The sequence below is a fragment of the Oryza glaberrima genome, chromosome 3, assembly GCF_000147395.1.
Source record: "Oryza glaberrima chromosome 3, OglaRS2, whole genome shotgun sequence".
NCBI lineage: Eukaryota > Viridiplantae > Streptophyta > Magnoliopsida > Poales > Poaceae > Oryza > Oryza glaberrima.
Window position 1 is genome coordinate 13,601,558 of NC_068328.1, and position 24,754 is coordinate 13,626,311.

Consider the following 24,754-nt stretch of genomic DNA (forward strand, 5'->3'; position numbering starts at 1 on the left):
CCTGATAGAGTGTTGATGATGTGGTGTGGGCCCCCTGATCCTGAGCGTGCGTAGTGTAGGTGTAGTAGGTAAGAATGAGACTGGCTTAACCGGGTGTCTCTTCCATGGCTGTGGCTGCCGCTGGTTCTTCTGGTCTTCTAGAACGGTGCCACCCGTTTGTCGGCCAACGCGTAGCAGAGGCCATACTTATGTGACATGATTGAATTGCCATTACCTAACACCTCTGATAATGATGTTTCCCATAAAAATTAAACCTAGAACTGGATATTACACATTCTAATATAACGAATCTAAATAAACTCAGACTGGATGTAATATATTATAGTATAATGAATGTGGACAATTATATCTAGTTCTAAATTTATTTTCTATGAGACGGAGAGAGTCACATCTGATTTTAGATTTATTTATTTTTTGGAACGGAGGGTGTACATAGATTCAAGGTGGTAGGCGTGTCCACAGTGGACGTGCAGGTAAAAGCATATGCTAATGCGGCTTGGCCTGCTGCTGCTGGGATTCCGGTAGATTTGCTTGTTTCATCGCCATATTCAGCCCATATCTCCTTGATGGTGTTGGTGATGGCTATTAGTAACAACGTGACCTTTTAACAAAATATTTCTTGTTCTCATATCAATCTCTCTACTATTTGAGGAACTTGCTTGGGGCCTTTGAGACCATGTTCAATTAATCCCTGTGAGGGGGCCTTTGAGACCATGTTCGATTAATCCCTGTGAGGAAGAATTGAAGGGAATTTAGTCCAGAGTTATTGTGGTGTGAAATTATTCTCTCAATCCCCTCAAATCTTTTTCAATCACTCTTTATACCGAATATGAGGCATAAACAAGGACTTAGGGTTATGTATCCCTCATCCCTTCTAGAAACTCCAGGCCGATATGATGAAGCACTGCAAACAGATACTTTTTCTTTTAGGGACTGGCTATATGTCTGTTGATAGAAAATCCCACCTCCCATCTTTCAAATTTTTGACCGTCAGATATGCTTTAAGATTCGTGCAGATGTATTAACCCTAACTCTCCTCCCGTTCCCCTCCCCTCGCTCATTCTGCCACCGCCACTCCCTCCGATCGCGCATTCCACCGCCATCGTCCGATCCTCCACCGCCACCGACCCATCGCGCTGCCGCCCACCTCGTCGGCTGGCCGAAAGGCGTCAACAGCGCCAGCAAGGTCCTCCCCAGCCGGCCCCCTCCCCGCCCCCCTTCCCCTCCCTCTCCTCTTCTTTCCTCAAGCGGATGGCGGCGGGGCGCCACTACCGCCACCTCCTCCTAAGTCCTAACACACCCTTTTGCTTTGCCCCATAGGGTCCTCTGCTGGAGTATAGGGTGTTAGTCAATGGATCAATTTAATATAGCTTAGCTGACTGATATTAAAGCCAATCTCCAAGCATCAAAGTGCCTAATCCCGTACGAATATATATCATGGTCCAGCTATTTTATATTTTAGTTAACCAGTTTGTTGTAACCACCAAGCATATTAAGATACGCTGATCGACATGGATATATATATATAAGTTCCCATTGCAGTATAATTTACAACAAATGCTGTAGTATCACTGTCTGAAGGCGCCCATATATAGGGTCCAAATTAAAGATGAACTCACTACCTTGGGGTCCACTGTCATGCAGAAATAGTGAGATATGAACACTTTTTACCATGTAAACCTTGGATTTACCAATCGGTGGCATGTTGAAGCTACTACATTTTACTCCAACTTACAAAGCAATATGCGCAAGTAATTACGGCCTTAGATCTGGTTGTGCAGCTTTTGAAGTTTGCATGTCTTATTTTAAAGCAAGTAAAAAAATTGTTATAACCTTCAATTTGATCTTATCTTATTGATGCAAATTGATCCCACGTTATATGAAACTTTTTCTCGAAAAGAAGAGTATTGATGCCAACGCTGTCGTCTTCTATATCAAAGATAACTTTCTCCAAATTAACGGCAGATAATTTTCAACAAGTGCGACATCTCGGCAGGACTTCAGTACCACTCCTTTTGGTTTTTTTTTAGTGTGGGTTGGTGTTCTTGGCTAAGTGTGCTTTATGCACAAGTTGGATGATTCAATGAAATGTAAATCTCAACAGATTTGACACTGGGCCTGTGTTAGTGGAAAAACTGTCTGGTCATGACTCATGAGACCTACAGTACACACCTAAAAAAGAAGATAAATATTGTTTGCAAGGGTGATCTTTCAAAGCAAAAAAAGAAAGAAAAATGAAAGGATGAATTGATACCGAAATAACCATGAAATTGGACCATGATATCGTCCCAGATAATAACGTCATTCCAGCCAACCTCTACTGATCCCCTGCATATGCATATCGATCGATTGATCGACTACTCAATCTGTCAACTATCAACTAATTTAAAACCTGATTAAAAACTACTAGATGTGCCTTTCACTGTTGATTAGCAAATCAAATCGTGCCAACATAATCCCAGTTGTCATGTCCGTGGGATTCGATCCATGGCTGGGCTTATGCTCATTTTCAAATAGATTATTGTGCGAATTGTGCTGTGGATTATCTAAGTTGATTACTAAAATAAGTTAAATATTTTGATAAATAAACGTAATAAATTATTACTTAAAACAAATGGTCTGAATAACTAACACAATTGAGAGAAAGATTTATTTTTTTAAGGGTGGAGCCATACAATGAGTTTATTTTTCTAAGGGTGGAGTAAATAATCTATTTTAACAATATAAATAATGATGAAAAAAACTAAGCCTAGTGGTTAAGCTCAACAAACCAAGACAGGGAGACACTGTCGTCCATGGATGGACGTACTACTGTTTATACTTAGTAGGAGTATGTAGTACTAGTACAATATGCTGTGTAGATTTGCCCATCGCTCTCCTTCACCTAACCCCGTGAAACCGTCACAAGGGTCGTACAACCAATTTCACGCAAGTCCACTGTGACTAGTTTTCTATGTTATCACTAGATCCAATTGACAATCCTATGATTAATTCGAGTTCACTTAACTTATGTTAAATGGAAAAAAAAGCGTCTCATTTCCATTGCCTCTTTGAAAATCTATGGGCCATGAACCGCCGAACGGCAATCTACTTATTCCTAGGACTATGTTATGTTTGGAGAGCTCATGGGTAGCTATAACTATTCATATAATCTTCAATTTTCTCAAACAGTTTAGTTTTTTTTTACATACTTCAAATCTCAGTAGGTACAAAATCCAAAAAGAAATTTAGTAGTTATAAGCTGAAAAACCCAGGTTCTTTAAATCTTTATTAGATATTTCCTGCAATCTTTAGCTTCCCAAACCAAGCCATAAAAATATTTGTTTGTGTAATTTTAACCACAATAATTGTTCAGGACTATGTTTTAGGCTTATAGAAATAGTATAGGCCAGGTGTATCATAATTTGTAAAAGTATTATAATATTATATTTGTTTAAACTTTTCTTTTTTATTTGAAAGGACTTATCCAATCAAAGTCACCCTTTGTTGAAACTTTGAAACATCCAAGACCAAGGGAAGCACAAGTGTTGTGTTGGTGGAGTAGCTCCATTTTCACAGGAATTTAAATCCTGATATCCACAAATATTACGTAGCACGGTATCAATATGAATTTAGTGATGTCATATATAGATTTGTAATCGACTTTCGTTGCTGAGTGTGTGAACGTGGTGGTGTGTATGCATTTTCTATGTAATAAAAAAAAGCAATTGGAAACCATATCCTTTTATATCAGAAGGGGTACATGTTGTCGAAGAAGAAAAAGAAGAAAGATACATGCTTTTTTCCAAGGATAATTAAGGTGACTTTTGCTACTTTCCGTTGTTTTTAAGACACGTTGAATTTAGATCATGCTTTGATAGTGGACGTGATGAGTAAACGCTGAGGGAAGGCAGTACGGCTGCAATGAAGCATAGTATTTAGTACAACCCCACTGCTCCAACAAAAACAGTTTAAATATAATTAAATAACATGGCACATAGGATAAACGATGCTTCGTCTGTGTCAAGTTAGTTAAATGAGAAATTATGAGGAAACTCTAGGTCTTACATGCATGAGACTTGGTCATTTATACAATATTCAAGACTACTTGAATATGTAATGTGAAATGAATGGTATTAAATTAGCATATATATTGAATTAAAGTTTGTGTATTTCAGAGTTGAGTATACTTGTACTAGTTAATTTCTAGACAGGTGGCGTGAAGGGATATGAAAACTGCCGCGCCGGTAGCATATCTTGCACTACAGCACCTTTAAGAGCATCTTCAACGGTCTCTCCAAATCCCACTCTTCAAATATCTACTTAACTAACTCTCTATTTAATTTGGCAAGTTAAATTCGTTGTTTATTCCAACAGCCTCTCTATTCATCATCTCTATTCTGAGTCTATGATAGTGGGACCCACCTGTCAGCCTCTATACCACTTTCTTCCTCATTATCCTGCTCCCCCTCTTCCTCAAGCCCTTTTTTTCTTGCGGCAGTGGTGGCCGCGCGCCGCGACGGCGGGGTGGCGGTCTTTGTGCGCGGGCCAGCGGTCTTCATGCCCGACGACGACGGGGCGGCAGTGGCCGGGCGCGGCGATGACGGGGCGGCGATGCGGCGACGACGGGGCGGCGGTGGCCGTGCGCGGCGTCGACGGGGCGGCGGTGGCCGTGCGCGGCGTCGACGGGGCGGCGGCGCCCTCGCTACTCCTCATCTGACTCCGGCGATGGAGGCCACAGGTGCGTGCCTTGTGGAGAGAGAGGGGGAAACAGGCGTGGGTCTCACAGATGGCTAGCCGACTTTGGCTGGCCAAGGTTGGCCAGCGAGGGAGGCAATTTGGCTAGCTGGACTTGGCCATTCGAATAGCAAGTCTGTTGGAGTACAATTAATTTTAGCCTAAAATTGCTAAAATTTGGTTTGGAGAGTGGGATAGCAAGACTCTTGAGATGCTCTAAGGCCTTGATCCTCGCATCTGCACACACTAGTGCGGAACAACTCATATGTGTCGGCGAGAGGCTTCTCGTTACGAACTAATGATTAGTGATATGAAAAGTCATTTTTTCGGGTCGATCACCGTCACTGATGACTATTATCTTTGTAAGGCCACAACATATATAAGTCCGTCACGGATAAGTGTCATTGGTGATGGGCTCGGCCTAAAGGTCTATAGAAATTAATGGTAAATGTAAATCTTTGTCGTTGTTTATTCCGCCCTGTTAAAGGTGTCGACGGTGTGACGGATCGCGAGTTCCCGACATAGATAAACTGTCCACGATAAAAAAAAAAAAAAAACTGTAGGAGTGGCATCTTCTAGCTATGGTTTCAAAATTGTACTAATTATTAATTTCACCACCTTGCTATCCCAGTTGATTCCTCTGTATATTCACGCACATGCATGGTTCACTTTTGTAATATATATTATATCACGTGTTGTGTTTAATACACAGCACGTACAGTTATTAACTTGCGATAAGAGACAAAATTAACCACCAAATGATTGTACTTAAGATACTAATTAAGATGTGCTGAACTGATATGGATGCCCAATCCGGCCCAGTCACCATTAGTGATGTACAGGTTGTCGGTTATTTTGATTTTGCACCGGTTCATTTGTATATGTTCCTTGTAGAAATATGGCTGTAATAAAGAAATGACACAACGCAAAAAATAGGGCACGTTAAAAATCTTTAGAGACGGCGATTAATTATGACATCCATACGATCTTCAATACTCATGTTCTATCACTAATATTTACTACACCCTTCGTCCCCGAATACCTTAAAGCTTTTAATTTGGATGGGTTAATAAAGAACTGGTGTACAAGGTAAAAGAATATCCCCCATTATATTAAAGCCCTTTTTGTTTAGGCTTATAACCCAACTTATAAGCCGAAAAGTGCCTAAACAAATAAGCGGCTTTTTCGTTTGGCTTTTCTAAAGCTATAAGCCACTTTAACACTATTAAGCCAAAAGCTAAGTTTGAGAAGCTTTTTTTTGGCTTATGTGAGGTAGATGCATGACTCCACCATTAAACTTAGGACATTAAAATCCACCGGCTTATAAATCTTATAAGCCAATAAGCTGACTTAAAAGTCTAAGCCAATAAACCTATGCCTAATCAAAGAGGGCCTAAGTAGGTGCAGGGCTACTCTCGTTGAGATAGCATAGACCATTAAGGGTAGAAGAGGAAGTTTTGTGCAAAAATTCATCTCTTTAGGTTGTTGTATTTGTGACAAATTTAAATATATTTTGTAACATAGGGAATACTTATATAATAGAGGTTTTTAGAAAAAATAACCATATATAGATATTTTTACGACAGACGTAATAATTAATGTTATTTTCATGTATTGGTGAGTTAAAATTTATTAGATTTAATTATATATGCTCTCAGCATTATCTGTTTTTTTTGTCTCCACTTTATCTGTTTTAGTACGGATCGGAGCAAATATGCTACAAGAACCTTTCCCAGAGTGAGTTAAGCTCAGCTCCCACCTTGGTTGAAAGCAAGGTCAAAGAAAAATGCCCACATGGCCACAAACACCCGCATAGTATATCGTAAATTAAATCACGTGCTTACTACTCCTTCCGTCCCAAAAAAGACAAACCCTGAGTTTTCGTGTCCAACGTTTGACTGTCCGTCTTATATGATTTTTTTTATAATTAGTATTTTTATTGTTGTTAGATGATAAAACATGATTAATACTTTATGCGTGACTTGTCTTTTTAATTTTTTTTCATAATTTTTTCAAATAAGACGGACGGTCAAACGTTGGACACGGAAACCCAGGGTTTATCTTTTTTTGGAACCCTACTCTCTAACTCTCACTGGTCTTTATTTTTTTTTCCTTAAGTAATACTAGTGTTATTGCTAACAGCGCAAATCTTATACTACCTTCGTCTCAAAATATAAGAAATTTTATTCATTTAACAATAACATTTTAAAAAAAGCAGAGCTAGGGATTTTGCCAACATTTTTTAAAAAAAGAGCGGAGCTAGGAATTCTGCCAACATTTTAAAAAAGAGCGGAGCTAATGATGCGTGCTACCTTAATTTGGTTGTGTTAGTGTTGCTAATGATATTGAATCTAATCACCTGAAAACAAAAATACAATTAATGTGAGATATATGGAACTCCCTCGGTCCATATATATATATATATATATATATATATATATATAAAATAAATTTTAGGTTTTAGGTTCTAAATTTGTTCTTTGTTCTTAGTTTGTCCATAAATATATAGACATTTGGAGTATTATTTTCCCGATTCATCCAAACACTTGCTGTACTATCTTAATTAATTTGTCCATAAATAGACATTATGTTCTTAATATATCTCTCTATCCTAGCATAAACTATATATAGAGTCAAATCATTCATATTATCTATTATATAGCTTGAACTTGAATCAGTCAAAGATTGAATCATTCTTGACAGACAAGCATATATAACAAACAGTCGTCCCGACATAAGCACATAATTATGAATTGATCGATGGGGATCACTTTGCTGCAGGCCTCACACATCGTAGCACTAATTAAGATTAAGAAAATGCATGCAAGTGACTACTACTAAGCACAAAAATATTATATCACACGCTATCGGTACCATGTTGTCCTACTTGCATATGAAACTTTATCTTCTTGATGTCATGAAAAAGGCATTTGCAACTTACCACTAATTATTTATATTTTCAGAAAAAACATCCCGTGAAAATGGAATAAGTGGATAACGATACAATTTTATCCATTCCCCTTCTCTTTCTCTCTCCGAGTCTTCGTCTTCCTGCTTCGCCTCCGCCTCTCCTCCTTCGCCCCTCTTTTTCCCCTCCCCCTCCTCCTCTCTGCTGTAGAGAGCTTCTTTGTACAAGTATAACGGTGGTGAAGCAGAGTAGCAGACCCTTAAAAATGGATCTAGAGGCCTAGGCCCTCCTCACTGCTAGACCTGCCCTGAGTGCACGTTGGCTACAAGATGTAGCTGGTCTTGTAGCCTCCTCCTTCATCTCATGCTTGTGAGGTATGGTAACACCCACAAGATCTAGCTCCCATGATAAAAGGAGGCAACCAGCAAGTAGGGAGGCCGTTGGAAAGGATGCTGACTAGCGTGGGCTCCTTGGCCGCCTGCTTCTAGGCGCTTTGTCAATGGTGAAGGAGGGACGCGATCAATGAAGCTTCTAGATTTAGAGCTCATCGCCGGAGTGTGTGCATGTATGTCATGCGATGTATCATCCGCAACTAGTAACTGTAGGTACCATATCTGGTACCTATGGTATCAAGGGTGATACCTAGGTATCAGACCCAGTACATGTAGATACCATGTTTAGTACGCATGGTGTCATGGGTGGTACCTATAGTTTTCAGACCTGGTATTTGCGAGGTATCAAGTATCATGCACCGCTCGCCTCCTCTCCTCTTCTTCTTTCCCCTCGGCTCGACCCTATCCCCTACTACTGGCGCGACCAACGTCACTGCCTATGTCACCACAAGCATTGGTTCAAGACTCGGCGACGTGAACATCTCGAGTAGGGGCGGGATGACTCTAGACTTACGAGGAGAAAGCAAGCATGTGGGATGACATCATCCTCTATAAAGTGTCTTGTTCAAATGGTATCTCGTCCTCTAGCGGCTCTCTATTATATTTAAGAGAATCTATTCTATACCACTGAGTTTGTTCAAGTTCAACGATTTGCCATCGACATTGTCTCTCTCTATAATATACCGACGACTTTATCAATTATTCTACATTACACCATTGGGCTGAACCTTCCTTTCAAAAATATCCAAAATACCCTTAGACATTCAAGGTTAACAATTGATTTATTTCGTTAGAAGTTTCAAAAAAATATGAAAAGTTTTATGTGGCCTCCTTACATAACACGAAAATTTGTATAGAAGTTTTAAATTTTTTTTGCATTCCTATTTTTTTAGAAGAAATATAACTTATATGTTATATGCTATATAAAATATTTTTATCATTGTTTTTAATATAAATAATCTTTCATACACTACATACGATATTTTTGTGCTATTATATATTGTATAAGCAAATTCTCTTTCATATACCACACAAATATATATTTTTATAAAACCAAAATATACCAGAAAAAAATTGAAACTTGTATACAAACTTCCATGCATGTTGTGTAAGGAGGCCACACAATTTTTTTATATTTTTTGGAAACTTATAATGAAATAAATCAATTCTTAATCTTATATGTCACTAAGGGTATTTTGGGTACTTTTGAAAAGAAGGCCCAGACCAATGGTATATTGTATAACAATTAATAAAGTCACCGATATATTATAGAAAGAGACATTATCGATGGCAAATTGTTGAACTCAAACAAACTCAGTGGTATAGAATAGATTCTCTCATTATATTTTGGGTAAATTTCATAAAACCCCTCATTTTAGGTCAATGTTTAAGAAAAAACATAAGTATTATATATGACTTTTGGCATATAACTATTTATAGGTTTTATGATCTAAATGTTTTATTAATCCCCACCTTTATTTGAATTTTCAATTGATTTTAGCATATCTGAAATAATTTTTTTTGAAAGTAGTGAAGAGTTAAACGAACAACCTTAATCAAGAAATCAACAACTAAAGATTTCATATACATTCTCTGTTCTGAAACTTTTAAGTAAAGATTTGTCAAATATGTATAGAGGTGGGGTTTTGTGAAACTTTAAAACCATAATAGTTAGGGTTATATGCCACTAGTCATAATGCCCAGGTTTTTATACAATTTTGACCATAAAACGTAGGGTTTGCTAAATTTTGCTCTTATATTTTACAAGAATGACATTAGAGGGTTTGTTTGGCAGCAAGGTTGCTGCAGCCAGCTGCTTCCGCAGTTGTGTGAAATAATGTTGGCGTTGGCGGCAACACTGCAACCAAGCAGCTGAACAGATGCAGAATGACTGGCATCGATTTTGCGGCAGGTTTGTAATAGCTTATTTATAAAACGGTTTCATATTTACAGTGTTGCCCTAAAGTTTGGCACTTTTGCCGTGGGATCAACCATCTCAAATTTGAGGAATCAGAGTAATTTCCCAACCGTTGGTCTTGCGTTGAGATTCGTGCTCCGGTGGATGTTGACGGAGGCAAAGGCAGCCCCAAAACGGGGTCGTAGATATATAAAGGCGTCAAGCGAGCGCACACCCCTTGGGGGCTTGGGCAGCGCGCGCGCAAAACCGAGTTCGCCGCCCACCTCGCCGCCATGGCCATGGAGCTCGCCGCGCTCTGCACCGACCCCGTCGTGCTCTCCGCCGCCTTCCTCTGCCTCCTCCTCCACCTCTCCCTCCGCTCCTACCGCCCGCCCTCCCCCGGCGGCGGCCGCCGCCTCCCCCCGGGACCCCCGGGCCTCCCCGTCCTCGGCGCGCTGCCACTCGTCGGCCCGGCCCCGCACGCCGGCCTGGCGTCGCTGGCGCGCAAGTACGGGCCCGTCATGTACCTCAAGATGGGCACCTGCGGCGTGGTGGTGGCGTCGTCGCCGTGCGCGGCGAGGTCGTTCCTGAAGGCGCTCGACGCCCGGTTCGCGAACCGGCCGGCGGTGGCGAGCGCCGTGGACATCACGTACAACTACCAGAACATGGTGTTCGCCAACTACGGCGCCAGGTGGAAGCTGATGCGGAAGCTGGCGAGCGTCCACCTGCTCGGCGCCCGCGCGCTCGCCGACTGGGCGGCGGTGCGCCGCGACGAGGCCCGCCGGCTGCTGCGCGGCGTGGCGGAGGCGTCCGCCGCCGGCCGCCCCGTCGTCATCCCGGAGGTGCTCGTCTGCGCGCTCGCCAACATCGTCGGCCAGATCACCGTCAGCAAGCGGGTGTTCGACGTGCAGGGCGACGAGTCCAACAGGTCAGCTCGCCGCCGCGCCGGTGGTGCAATTACTATCTAGCTTAATTAGCTAATTATTTCCTATCTCCACTATAGTAGTAGTATAGTTTCATCTTCGTTTTCGATCTTTTTATTCTTTTTGAAAAAAGGGAGAAAATGAAATGGTGTGCAAATCCAATGCATATGAACCTTTTTTGTAAAAAGAAATTGGAACTATGAATGCAATTTAAGTTGTGGTGGAATAGAGCCGACCACTAGTGTGTAGTTATCATGGGATAGGTAGGAGAGCATGCGTGCGCAAGTCAGCACTAGCAATCAGTCACACGTCAACAATCATCGATCACCTATAAAAGAATTACCGAAAGCGAGACAAAATCCACTAACCTTTGTTATTCGTAATATTAGTAGACATCAGCATCATCTAAATGCATAAATAAATACAAAAATATATACTCCGAAATATAGCTATTTCTTATACAATACCTTATCTCGAAATATACGTACCTAATCCTCTCAACCATTCACCACCATTCTACTTCATCTATTTTCTCTTTTCAACCGATCATACAATTTCTCTAATTATTCTCACATACTTTTTTAATACCTATGCCATTTTTTACTATGTCTATATTTTGGAACGGAGTAAGTACTGATTAATACATCCATCGATGTGCACGCGCATGTTGGTCGGGTCGATGACATGGAAAATTTGCAGCTATAAGGATATGATCGTCTCGCTGTTGACGGGTGCGGGGCTGTTCAACATCAGCGACTTCGTGCCGGCGCTGGCGTGGCTGGACCTGCAGGGAGTCCAGGCCAAGTTGCGGCGGATCCACGACCAGTTCGACGTCCTCATCACCAAGCTGCTCGCCGACCACGCCGCCACCGCCGCCGACCGCGCCCGCGCCGGCCGCACCGACTTCGTCGACAGGCTCCGCGCCGCCGTTGGCGTCGACGACGAGGACGGCGAGACCATCTCCGAGGTCAACATCAAGGGCCTCATCTTCGTAAGTCCTTAGTTACCTCACCTTGTACTGATTAATTAACTGCATTATATTGTTACCACTAATTCTGTTTTATAAGTTATTTTTTTTATTATAAGTCGTTTTAATTTTTTATCAAACTTTTTAGGTTTCACTAAGTTTATAGATAAATAAAAGTGCAATACCTACCTAAATTAGTTTTACCATTGAATGTATATTGATAATATATTTGTTTTGTGTTTGAAATAGTGTTATATTTTTTGTAAACTTGGTTAAAATTTTAAAAATTTGACTAGGGAAAAATTAAAATGATTTATAATATAAAACAAAGAATAGTGGAATAATTTTTAGCGTGCTGCATACGTATGCGTGACATAGGCGCCACGTAACAGTGAAAACCGTACACGTGTCAGTTCTGCTCTTTTCCCTTTCTTGGGTGGAAGGTGCCTTGCAATGGTGTTTGTTTGTGGGGGCAGCACATTGAGCTATGGATGGTACTTGATTTCATTCATTACAGTGGAGTTGTTGGAAAGGGATACTATATCATAAGCACTTGAAATGCACATGCCAACCTAACTGAATGTTTTTTCCCAAGGGAATATATATCTCCCATGATAAGTGTCCTCTAGTATCTTTCAGAAAAATAATATATGTCCTTGCAGGGTACCTACACTTGATCAATAGTAATTATTAGGGATCCACCGAATTTTCTATGCTTCACTAACCGCAAAGAAACTTGTTTGTTTCCTACTAATTGTAGAAAAACATAAACTTATTTTCATCCTAAATTATAATAATAAATTTAAAATGTTGTAAATAACTATATATATATATATATATATATATATATATATATATATATATATATATATATATATTCTCAATGGAGAGATATGAATTTACTACCTCCATTTCATATTATAAATCGCTTTAGCTTTTTCTCTAATAAAAATTCTTTAAATTTAACCAAGTTTATATAAAAATATATTAATATTTTTAACACAAAAAAATATAATATTAAAATATATGTTAGTTTTAATGAAAATAATTTAGTGTTGTAGGTGTTACTAAATTGTTCTATGAACTTGATCAAACTTAAAGAATTCTGACTAAAAAAATCAAAACGACTTATAATATAAAATGGAGGGAGTAGATGTTTCCTTTTGAGGGAAATGATAGGGGCTCTGTTAATTCGCTATATTCATTTATATGTTAATTTGGAGCAAGCATCCCCTGAAAAAGCTTGAAAACTGTACCACCACAAAAAGGAATTTTGGTGTTTTACAACTTGAGCCAAAATATTAAATACGTAAGTTGCTTGACAAAAAACCTACCGGAGTTGTTATAACATCCTACCAGATCGTTACATTTGGTCGTTTGTGCTCTGAAAAACAACAAAAGGAAAAAAAAATCAACTATAATCAGGATTGAATTGTACTATGGCTAGCTAGCTAGAACCATATGGACCGATCTTTTTAGCTTCCATCAGTTTCTGAAAACCACGTACACTTCTGAATTCAATTAATCTCGGCGATATATGATATGATCTGCCTCCACTCCACACCCACCTAACCACTTCAGAAAACTGCGTGAGTGAGTGAGAGTGATGCTTCAACCGCAATATTCTTCTACCTATATATCTATCGTTCCAACAAGCGATTGATTAATTAACCACTTAATTAGCTCGATAATTAAGCTGGCTAGCCTTCAGGGTTAGTGGCAGGTACTTGTGAGTCAGCAGTGTCAACACGAAGTAACACGCAATCTGTAGTACATTGTCCATATGGCAGCATCATTATTGGTGCCACAATGACTTGATGCTTCAACTTAACTTCACTTAAACTAACGGATTAGCGGCACCAGCCGGGACTGATGATGAAGGGTAATCAACATCTCTGCTTGACATTGCAACCAAATTAATTGCAGCTAGCTAGCTACTCCTACCCCCGATGCAGCTATCTGAAGTTCCTCTTTAGCTTAGGCAATAATGTTCAGATTAGTATAAGCCTAAACAGACTAATCAAAATGCATGTGCATGCAGTGGTAGAGTACTTGTTATGCTTATGCTTACACATTCTGCTTATTAGCAGCTGAAAATAATTTGTAGGTAAATTTTTTATATATGTATGTCTTTAGCAATTGAAAATAAATATTAGCTTATACTTAAGTATAAGTATAAACGAAATGGTGAGACTATCTGCTCTCGATTAGATAATTGAAGTATATACGTACATACGAGTGTTAGTTGCAACCAAATGTTTCCCGCTACTCGTGATAAAATGGATGCCTTAATTGGGTACAGAAACTATTGATGACTTGTCGATAACTACCGTACCTTGGCCAGTATATATTTCCTGCTTGTACGACTGCGACATGTAGACGTACTGACGAGACGAACTGAACCTACCAGTCTACCACACTGTACTGTACAAGAGTCAAATTAAGATGACTGAAGCAACTCATAACAATGATCTGCAGCCATCACTAGCTTAACTACCATTAAAAGTTTAGATATAGATGACAGCTGATAATATGGATGGCTAATTATCATGCTGCCGAGTTACATCTATATCGATTTCACTTGCCTTCCAACGCACTGCTGTTTCCCACTGGAATCTATCGATTTCACTTGCATTTCAACGCACTGCTATTTTTCCAATGAAGAAAAAAAATTGTCGGTATAGGATCACCGTTTTCAAATTTCTTGACCATACTTGAAAGCAACTCATCGTTAAATATATAGATTTGAATAAATTGTGGGCTTGATATCAACAGGACAACAAGTATATTAATTAGTTAAGTTAGTCCTTTTTGGGTTGGCGAGAAGTCCACCTACGGCACACTTGATCGATCTCTCCAAGTAGTGCCCCATCATCGGTTGGTGCAGTGTGGCTACCCCTTGCTTTGCTTCTCTTAAAATGATGGACACATACATATCTCAGTAGCTAGCACTTTCTCTGTGCAGTAATAATAAAAACAATTTAATCATTATGAAAAATAGCACTGCCTCAAATTAGTGATGTTTTGGGCATCAAGTTTATATCTTCTTTTCTTATGTGATTGGCGATGCATCTGTCTGAAGACAGGAATAATTCATACTAAAACTAAAATTCCCCTTCAAACTGTGGTGAAGTTTTCATCATGACCAACAAGTGCAAAATTGTACTCCCTCCGTTTCGAAATGTTTGACACCGTTGACTTTTTAGCACATGTTTGACCGTTCGTCTTATTCAAAAACTTTTGTGAAATATGTAAAATTATATGCCTACATAAAATATAGTTAACAATAAATCAGATGATAGGAAAAAAGAATTAATAATTACTTAAATTTTTTAAATAAGACGAACGGTCAAACATGTGCTAAAAAGTCAACGGCGTCAAACATTTTGAAACGGAGGGAGTATGAATGATTATTAAGACAGTGTATTTTCGTTAAGCAGTTTGATCTAAGTGACATCTTTCCATTACGTTGACTATTTCTTTTACTATTTATCAATCACCTTAATTTTGCACTTCTTCCGTTTCATATTATAAATAGTTTAATTTTTTATTAGTCAAATTTCTTTAATTTTGACCAAATTTATAGAATAATATACTAATATTTTCAATACAAAGCAAATATATTATCAAAATATATTTAATCTTAAATTCAATAAAACTAATAAGGTGTAGAAGATGTTGCTATTTTCTTCTGTAAATTTGGTCAAACATAAAGAACTTTAACTAATAAAAAAATAAACAACTTATAATATGAAACGAAAGGAGTAACTTTTATCGTGTTCGACTACCTCCGTCCTGGAAAAAAAGGTCTTCTTGACTACTTCCTCTGTTTCTAAATATTTGATGACGTTGATTTTTTTTAAATATGTTTGACCGTTTGTCTTATTCAAAAAATTTAAGTAATTATTAATTGTTTTCCTATCATTTGATTCATTGTTAAATATACTTATATGTATACATATAGTTTTACATATTTCACAAAAAAAAATTTAATAAGATGAACGGTTAAATATGTGCTAAAAGTCAACGGTGTCAAATATTTAGAAATAGAGGGGGTATAAAAAAAATGTAGTACAATTTTCACGCATGTTAATTTGATGTATGCCTGTATGTACGCAGGACATGTTCACGGCCGGGACGGACACGTCGTCGATCATCGTGGAGTGGGCGATGGCGGAGATGATGAAGAACCCGGCGGTGATGGCGCGGGCGCAGGAGGAGATGGACCGCGTCGTCGGCCGCGGCCGCCGCCTGGAGGAGTCCGACATCGCCAGCCTCCCCTACCTCCAGGCCGTCTGCAAGGAGGCCATGCGGCTCCACCCCTCCACGCCGCTCAGCCTCCCGCACTTCTCCTTCGACGAGTGCGACGTCGACGGCTACCGCGTCCCGGCGAACACGCGGCTGCTCATCAACATCTACGCCATCGGCCGCGACCCGTCGGCGTGGGAGGACCCGCTGGAGTTCAGGCCGGAGCGGTTCATGCCGGGGGGCGCCGCCGAGCGCGTGGACCCGCTCGGCAACTACTTCGAGCTCATCCCCTTCGGCGCCGGCAGGAGGATCTGCGCCGGGAAGCTCGCCGGCATGGTGTTCGTCCAGTACTTCCTCGGCACGCTGCTGCACTCGTTCGACTGGCGGCTCCCCGACGGCGAGGGGAAGGTGGACATGTCGGAGACGTTCGGCCTCGCGCTGCCCAAGGCCGTCCCGCTCCGCGCCCTCGTCACGCCGCGCCTCGCGCCGGCCGCCTACGCGTGACGGCCGGGACGGCCGGCGACGAGGACGATGCCGTGTATGTGATCGATCGAGGTCGCCGCGCGGCGGCGGCGGCGGCGGCGGCGGCAGCGATCTGATGTTGCGGTTGTCTGTACGTAAATATATTTTTCGTTTGTTGGTTTCGAAAGCAAAACACAATTAAGAACGCCCAAATATTGCAAGCAAATACGCCTGTGAATTGATTTCTTCTATGATCTGTTTCATCGATCCTAGCTAACGTGTTTTATCGAGGCAAGTTAATTAGAACGAATTGACGGATTGTAATTGTTGGGGTTAACTTAGGACAACGTACGTTGATAATGGTAGGAGGACAAATGTCATCCAACTTTGAAAAATGAAAATCGAGTTTCAAGAAATAAAGTTTATTGAGTAAATTTCAGAAAACTGTACTTTTATTGACTAAATTATCATTTTGCTGCAATCTTTGCATCACATTTCAGAAAAACTGCAATGGTAGCGTTGGAAATTATCACATAGCTGCAATTCCGTCGGATACCCCGTTAATGACATTCCGGGCCCACGTGTCATACATATATGCTTGAGAGAGGGAGAAACGGAGCGCCATGTCAGCATGCCACCTCATGTTTTTACTGTAGCAATGCCACATCAGTGCATGCTTGGGTGGGAAAAATACGTAGTCCGGTTGCACCACTTTGGCTTGTTCAGGGGCACAGGCCGACAGGTCCATCAAAATACACCTTTAAAGTCCACATTTCCTTGGCTATCCTACCAAGTTGCCAAGAAAGAGTGATATTTACATTTGAACACAGCAGGAATATGATCGTCAACAAATCACATCCCTAACCCTAGAAAAATCACCCTCCAATAAACCCGAGAAATACACCAATCGGACAACAAAGAACCATTATCCAGGTGCAAAACTACTCAAAATCTAGGTTATTCCCTCGATTTCGACAACTTCAGCTCCTACCTGTACTAACATCATTGTACTCCACTCAAAATATGTGACAAAACAAGATTCATATTGAATATATTGAAACATTTTATTAATTTAAAAGTAATTTATTACATGTTAGAAAGTACCTTCCATGTTATCAGGAAGTCACTATTACATCTTATACATGGTTAATTATCATTAGTTATTGCATCAATGTTATTTACAATCCATCAAAGGTTTTATCTTCTTTTCTCATTTTACATGAAAAACAAAAATGAAAGGAAAAAAACAATCGGTGATTAAACAAATTTATAGAGTTAATTCCGAACCATGCAAAAGTTAGTTCCAATTAACATTGAAGTTACTTTTAAAAACTGTTAAACTTACGTGTGTTGATCTATACTGATTAAATAAAGTTTTCTAGATAAAGTCATATTTTTATCCCTACAACGAATTTACTTCTAATGTCGTGACAAAGTTACTTCCGTTTTATTTTAAGTTACTTTTATAATATATGTAAATAACTTTTAAAATTTATTGAATTTACTTTTATATGTCTAAGAAGTAATTTAGTCAAATCTACAAGTAACTTTTATATATATATATGATAAAAGTAACTTACATATATAATAAAAGTAATTTACAAATATAAATATTTTTTCATCATAATATAATCAAGTATGATCTTGTTGTGAAGATTTAATTGTTGTGAACACAATGGTGTAATCGGATTGTAAATCGGATAATTAATTTGAGAGAAAACTTTATATTTAAAGAGGAAGAAGACATACATGTCTATTAAAAAAATGCATGCATGTAGTAGACTTCTCCACGTGCATGAGACGGTTTGGATGTCGCTCGTTAAGGCAAAAGCGAGATGCCTCTTCAAATAGATTTTACCAAAGAAGTCTCCACGTTTGCTCTCATGGCCTAGAAATTCCTACGTTAATCGGAGAAAAGGAAAAGTAGAGTCTATATAAGAATACAATTTAAAAATAGCTGAAATACAGAATTAAAAATAAGGAATATGGAAAGAGGAGACTAGGGTCCATACAAGTATATAATTTAGAATTAATTAAAATTCGGAATTAAAAAATATGAAAAACTAAAAGTATAAGGTAGAGTCCATATAGAAATATAATTTAAAAATAACTAAAATTCAAAATGAAAAAAAGCAAGATTGGGAGAAAAGTCTAGAGTCCATATATAAATACAATTTATAAATATCTGAAATTCAAAATTTTTTAAAAAAATATTAGAAAAAAAAGTCTAGAGTCCATATAGGAATACAATTTATAAATAACTTAAATTCAAAATTAAAGAAATAAAAAATATTGAAAAATAAATTTAGAGTCCATATAAAAATAAAATTAGAAATAACAGATTGGGAATTAGAAAAGTAGAAATATTGGAAGAAAAGTATACTGTCCATAAAGGAATTTAGAACTAGCTGAAAGTCGGATCTAAAAAATAAGAAAATTAAAAGTAGAGTTTAGACTCCATATAGAAATACAATTTATAATTAAAAAATTGAAAATTGAAAAAAATAAACAAGATTGGGAGAAGAGTTTAGCGTCTATATAGGAATACAATTTATAAATAACTGAAATTCAAAATTAACAAATAAGTAATATTGGGAAAAAAATTCTAGAGTCCATATAGGAATACAATTTATAAATAACTAGAGTAAAATTTTTAAAATAAGAAATATTGGAAAAAAATGTCAAGAGTCAATATAGGAATACAATTTACCAATAATTCAAATTCAAAATTTAAAAAATAAGAAATATTGAAAGAAGAGTTTAGACTCCATATAGAAATACAATTTATAAACAACTAAAATTCAGAGTTAACAGAAATGAATATTGGAAGAGTAGTCTAGAATCCATATAAGAATAAAATTTATGAATAAAGGAAATATGAAATTTAAAAAATAAGGAATATAGAAAGATGAGTCTTGAGTCCATATACAAATACAATTTATAAATAACTATAATATACAATACAATAAAAATATCACACATTTGTTAATTAGTTCAACAAGAATTTAAAATTATGTTGCCATTTTAATATATTTTAATAATAAAATGTAAAAATATTTAAGCTATTATATGAGAAAATATAACAATGCTGCCGCACAATCTACACGGATCACCATGCTAGTTATCTTAAAAAATATATATATATCTGTGTCGTGTCCCTAGCTTCAACTTTGGTTGTGCCTTGCCAACCAGCACGCAAATCGAAAGGGAAGCATATAGTAGTAGCATGTGGGCTACGACTGTGTTCGTTGTTGGGAGTTTGGATCTAAACTCTCCGTACGGAAAATGGAGCGGTCCATTAGCACGTGATTAATTAAGTATTAGCTATTTTTTTAAAAAAATGGATCAATATGATTTTTTAAGCAACTTTTGTATAGAAACTTTTTGCAACAAACGCACCGTTTAGCGGTTTGAAAAGCGTGCACGCGGAAAAAGAGAGGGGTGAGTTGGGAAAGGGGGATTCGGAACACACCCCTAAGTACATATATACGGAGAGAATTAATGCCAAAGTCACATGCAAATTAATTTCAGTACACTATAAATTAATTAATACTTCTAAAATTATTTCACCCGAACACAACTAAGGTAAGGAAGAACAAGAAAACTCTACTCCTCATTAATAATATTGGGTGCTTGGCAATGCCATGCATGAGCTTTTGAGGTTGTTTTCGAATGATTAATCGACCTTTGGGTCTAAAATATTGTTGTTTTCGAAGGATTAATCCACCTTTGGGTCTAAAATAAAAGAGTAAATTGCATCTTGGGCTACTTTTTATTATCTATGTTGCAATTTGGACCCGGGTAAATAAAACTTTTCATTTTGGACCGGGTATCTTTACACAAGGTTTTAATTTGGACTCTCTTCTTCTGTACAAGATGTAGCACTAGCGGAGGTCGAGCATGAGCTTGAGCGTGGCTGTCTGCTACTTGGCTTAGTTCTTATCGTCAGTTCAGTAAGTAGCAACAGTTGTCTATCATTGCCAGCCAGCTTCTTCGTATGCTAGTTGCTACTAGTAAGAATACTTGTTGTGCACTCTCTGTTGTCCTTGAAATTAAGCCACAAGCACTAGCTAATCGATGATTGGAAATGCAAACTACCCTTTGAATTCTTTGGAAGACTTTACAGACTAAAGGGAAGAAAGGAGGAAGAGAATTGGAGGAAGAAGACGGGAGTCCAAATTGAAACATCATGTAAAGATATCTGGTCCAAAGTGAATTTTTGCTTTCGCCTAGTCCAAATTGTAGCAATGGTAATCAAATTTGGCTCAAGGTGCAATTCACTCAAAATAAAATCAAATACATGTATTAGATAGTTTGAAGCAAATCTCGACAAAAAAAAGTCAAATAATTTAAGCAAATCTCTCTCGAATATTTTTTTTCAACAAAACCTAATTGATTGGCGCAAAGCCATCTTAGGACTAGGGTTAAAGTATAGCACGCCCGCCCAGCTAGTCCTAGTATATGGGACAAGAATTTTCTACACCTAGGTGCCATGGCACCCAACATTCGTATGCGCCTTAAATAGTTATAAGAAAATTAAAAAAAATATAGTAACATCGATTGCGATGATATAAGTCTATACACAAACATGCATGACTAAATTTAATCTACAATAAGAGAAACAAAAATAATAAAATCAGATAGTGAATACCTGTATAGCATAGATAAAATTTATTATTTTTGTTTTTCATATGTCGATCCAATTTAGACTTTTTTTTTCAAGTGTCTTGTATTATCATAGTCTATTTTATCAAATTTTTTAAAATTTTTATATAACTGTTTAAATTACAAGCAATCCGGAGATAACAATTACTACTACTAAGCAGCAGTTAATGCCTGAAGCGAAGCGAAGCGAAACTCAGCCAGCAAATCGAGCTTGTCGAATCGAAGGAAGGAGTGGGAGGAAGCAAGCAAGGCATCGACCGGACCGGAACGAACCTGCGTGCGGTTGTCGGAGCTAGCGAGCGCGGATGCCATGCGCGTGGCCATCCGCCGCGTCCGCGCGCTGATGCGGTGGAACGGCCCCACGATCTCCTCCTCCTCCCCCTCCATCCCGGCAACGGCGAGCGAAGAGCGGCGGCGGCGGCGGATGGCGAGAGAGATCCTCGAGCGGAGAGGCCGTGGGGAGCTTTGCGTGCGGACTTGGGCTGGTCTGCTGCTTCGGCCCATTAACTAACCTGCCCACCGAGGCCCGGCTCTCCGCCTGCTCATGTGAAGCAATTGGGCTGGTCTGCTGGCTCGGTTCGGCCCATCAATCAGACCAAGACGACGACGAAGCAACTGTTTCGATCTCCATAAATCTCGCAACTATTACCTGCATGCGCACAAGATCGTGAGCGTCTCCACATATGGACAACGCGGCGCCGCCGCCGTCATCTGGAGCGGCGGGGAAGGAGATGGCCACGGCGGAGGCGCTACCGGACGACCTGCTCGACGAGATCCTTCTCCGCCTGCCGGCGCGTTCCATCCTCCGGTGCCGCGCCGTCTGCAAGGCTTGGCGCTCCCGCACCTCCCACCCCTACTTCCTCCGAGCCCACGCCGCCCGTTCCAGGATAATCGCCGCCGCCGTGGTGGACACTACTGTAATTCCCGACGGCGAAGTCTGCACCACCATCAGCATCAGATCTCTCGGCGACGGCGACGGCTACCGCTCGGGGGCGGCCGTGTCGTCGTCGTCGTCGTTCGCCTCGGTGCGGTTCGATTCCCGGCCTTTTGTCCTCGGCTCCTGGGACGGCGTCGTGTGCCTGGTGCCCCGTCCTACTGCCGGTTTCGTTCGCCCTCGCAATCCCATCGACCGATACGTGCTCGTCAATCCGCTCACCAAGGCCTGCACCAGCGTGCCGCCGCCGGCAACCCGCGGCATCGTCATCTGCGGTTACGCCCACCCGACCACGTCGCGCTACCACCTCCTGCACGCCGACAGCTTCTTTTCCTACGACGGTACGGCTAGGGCGACCATCCAGATTCTGCGAGTCGGGGAGAAGAACAACGTGTGGCGCAAGATCGCCCGCCACCCTGCGCCTGCGGGCGTCGTGGAGTCGAGGACCTACATTCGATTGGGCGGCGCTCCACCCGTCAGCCTCCACGGCTGCCTGCACTGGCTGGTCGCCCCGTCGTCGGCACGGCCTCTCCTATCGGTGTTCGACATGGAACGGGAGGAGTTCCGGCAGATGGACACCCCCGAACAATGGGCTCGCCATGGGAACCTGCCGCACATGATGAGTGTACAGATCGCTCGGCGCTCCGGCAAGCTGTGCGCGTTCGTCCACGAGCCGAGCGCCAGCGCGTTGGGGATGTCAATGCTCGTGGACTACTCCGACCCGAGCAGCTGGCGGCTGGAGCGGAGGATCGACTACTCGCGCCACGGCGCCGGCAGCCGGAACGTCGCGCGCACGTTCCGCAACAAGTTCTCGGCGGCCACCACCGCGGTGGAGGTGCTACCCGATGGTGTCAACGGCGGCGGCGGCGAGGAGGAGATCATGTTCCAGTTCTTCAACCAGTTCGACATGAGGGAGGCTGTGTACAACGTTGGGCGCGGGGCGTGGCGGTGGCGTAGGATTTTGCCACCGACGAGGCGCGTGATGACGCACAAGGAGTGCATGTTGCCGCGTGAGGTGAGCTTCGGTGGGTCGGCGCATTTTGTGGAGGAGAGTGACATCGGCGGCCATCGTTGCTTTTGCTTATGGTAGTAGCTGGAGTAGTTGGGTTTGGGCTTGCTCGTTTTAAGCGCGGTTCTAAGATGTGGTTGATTCTAATTATTTAGGTTTGGTAGAAATGAGATTAAGAGTTGAAGGCATTACCGCTCTATTTGGCTCATATTACGCAAAACATGCGTGAGTGTTGGTATCATTCAGCCAGAAAGAACTCAGAACATATTTGCCACGTGAAGGTTCAGTAGACATGCCCACTTTGTTTGGAGATGGATTCTAATCTCTCAGGTACACATCCACCCGTTTCTTGCATGCCACTTAAATGATTATGAAAAAATTCTAAAAAAAATTAGAAAATAGGTTAATATGTAATATATCATTTCACAAACATGCAAGTTCAAATTTGACTTCTACAAGTTGTAACAAAAATAACAAATTAAACTCTAACTAGTATACGTATATTCACAGTCAAATTTGTTATTTTTGTTACAATTTGTAGAAGTCGAATTTGAATTTGCATGTTTGTGAGATGATATATCACATATTAACCTATCATGTCAATTTTTTTGAAAATTTTTCATAACCATTTAGATAACATGCAAGAAACGGGTGGACGTCCACCCGAGTGTTTAAAACAGTTTCCCCACTTTTTTTTATTGAAACGGACTTTGCAACTATAATTCGAAACAATGATCAAGTGTATTTGGAGGAATTCCACATCAAAGAACAATAGTTTGGACGGAATTGATGGTGGCCAATGAACCAGAGATATATCTCAACAGGTTTCAGCCTCTTTCATTAAAACAGTCCATTACCTGGTTCCATTGCAAGAAGAGAAGCGCGGTGTTCGGTAAATGTGCCAATAAAGAGTAGACTGACAAGTAGACAACCATACGGGTACACTTCAAACTCTACGATGAAATACTTTTTTTTTTCTCTTAATCTCTAGCTAATATTAATATACTTTTTAAAAGGCTTTGTTAAGTTATACTACAAGAGATAGATCAACATGGGATCCCCTGATACTGATAAGAATGAAATGCCAAGAAAAATTTAGTTTCTTTGCGTTCCATAGTCGACCACTAAATTGCTATCAAGTGTTAAACAAAACATGCGCAAGAGTAAGGAGCAAAAAAACGAGGTTCAGAGTGTTAATCAGGATTCAGGAGATAATTAAGTAATTAGTAGTTTAGTGCTACTACTAAGAAGCGATAGTTGCTGCCAGATGCGAAGCTCGATCAGCGAGCGAATCGAATCGAAGGAACCTGCGCGCGGTTGTCGGAGCTGGCGAGGGCGGAGGCCATGCATGTGCAGCTTCAAGTTCAGGAACTGAAGAATTGAGTCTTGGTTTTTTCTCATGAATCATGAGGGGGAAAAAAACAGTTGTGATTGTGTTTGCTTATGGTATTACTGTGTTCAAAAACACCATGAACATTCCGATTTTAGATCACCATGAACATTCCGATTTTAGATCCTGTGAGGTCTCGAGATGTTGTGATGCATGGTCATCAATCAATTTCGCAGTTCTGAAAAGTTTCACGATATTCGGCTTGGCGGCGGCGATGACACCATCTAGCACCGTGGCCGGAGG

At 40.2% G+C, this 24,754-nt stretch overlaps 2 protein-coding genes across 2 annotated transcripts; both read left to right on the top strand.

Moving 5' to 3' along the window:
* The first annotated feature begins 10,140 nt into the window (after positions 1-10,140).
* LOC127768455 (flavonoid 3',5'-hydroxylase 1-like) lies at positions 10,141-16,764 on the top strand. The gene is made up of 3 exons (XM_052294034.1): positions 10,141-10,841; positions 11,536-11,827; positions 15,923-16,764. Exons 1-3 carry the CDS (start codon positions 10,207-10,209, stop codon positions 16,553-16,555), a joined length of 1,560 nt encoding a protein of 519 aa, XP_052149994.1. The 5' UTR covers positions 10,141-10,206; the 3' UTR covers positions 16,556-16,764.
* A 5,097-nt stretch (positions 16,765-21,861) lies between these two features.
* On the top strand, positions 21,862-23,202 carry LOC127768456 (F-box protein At5g49610-like). The gene has a single exon (XM_052294035.1). The coding sequence runs from the start codon at positions 21,862-21,864 to the stop codon at positions 23,200-23,202; it is 1,341 nt and encodes a 446-aa protein (XP_052149995.1).
* Positions 23,203-24,754: the final 1,552 nt, after the last annotated feature.

What these genes read in the sequence shown, in the direction of transcription:
- LOC127768455 (XM_052294034.1), top strand. Translation starts at nt 10,207, where the DNA reads ATGGCCATGGAGCTCGCCGCGCTCTGCACCGACCCCGTCGTGCTCTCC. An exon ending in CAGGGCGACGAGTCCAACAG is followed by an intron (nt 10,842 to 11,535) that starts GTCAGCTCGCCG and finishes GAAAATTTGCAG; the next exon opens with CTATAAGGATATGATCGTCT. An exon ending in ACATCAAGGGCCTCATCTTC is followed by an intron (nt 11,828 to 15,922) that starts GTAAGTCCTTAG and finishes GTATGTACGCAG; the next exon opens with GACATGTTCACGGCCGGGAC.
- LOC127768456 (XM_052294035.1), top strand. Translation starts at nt 21,862, where the DNA reads ATGGACAACGCGGCGCCGCCGCCGTCATCTGGAGCGGCGGGGAAGGAG.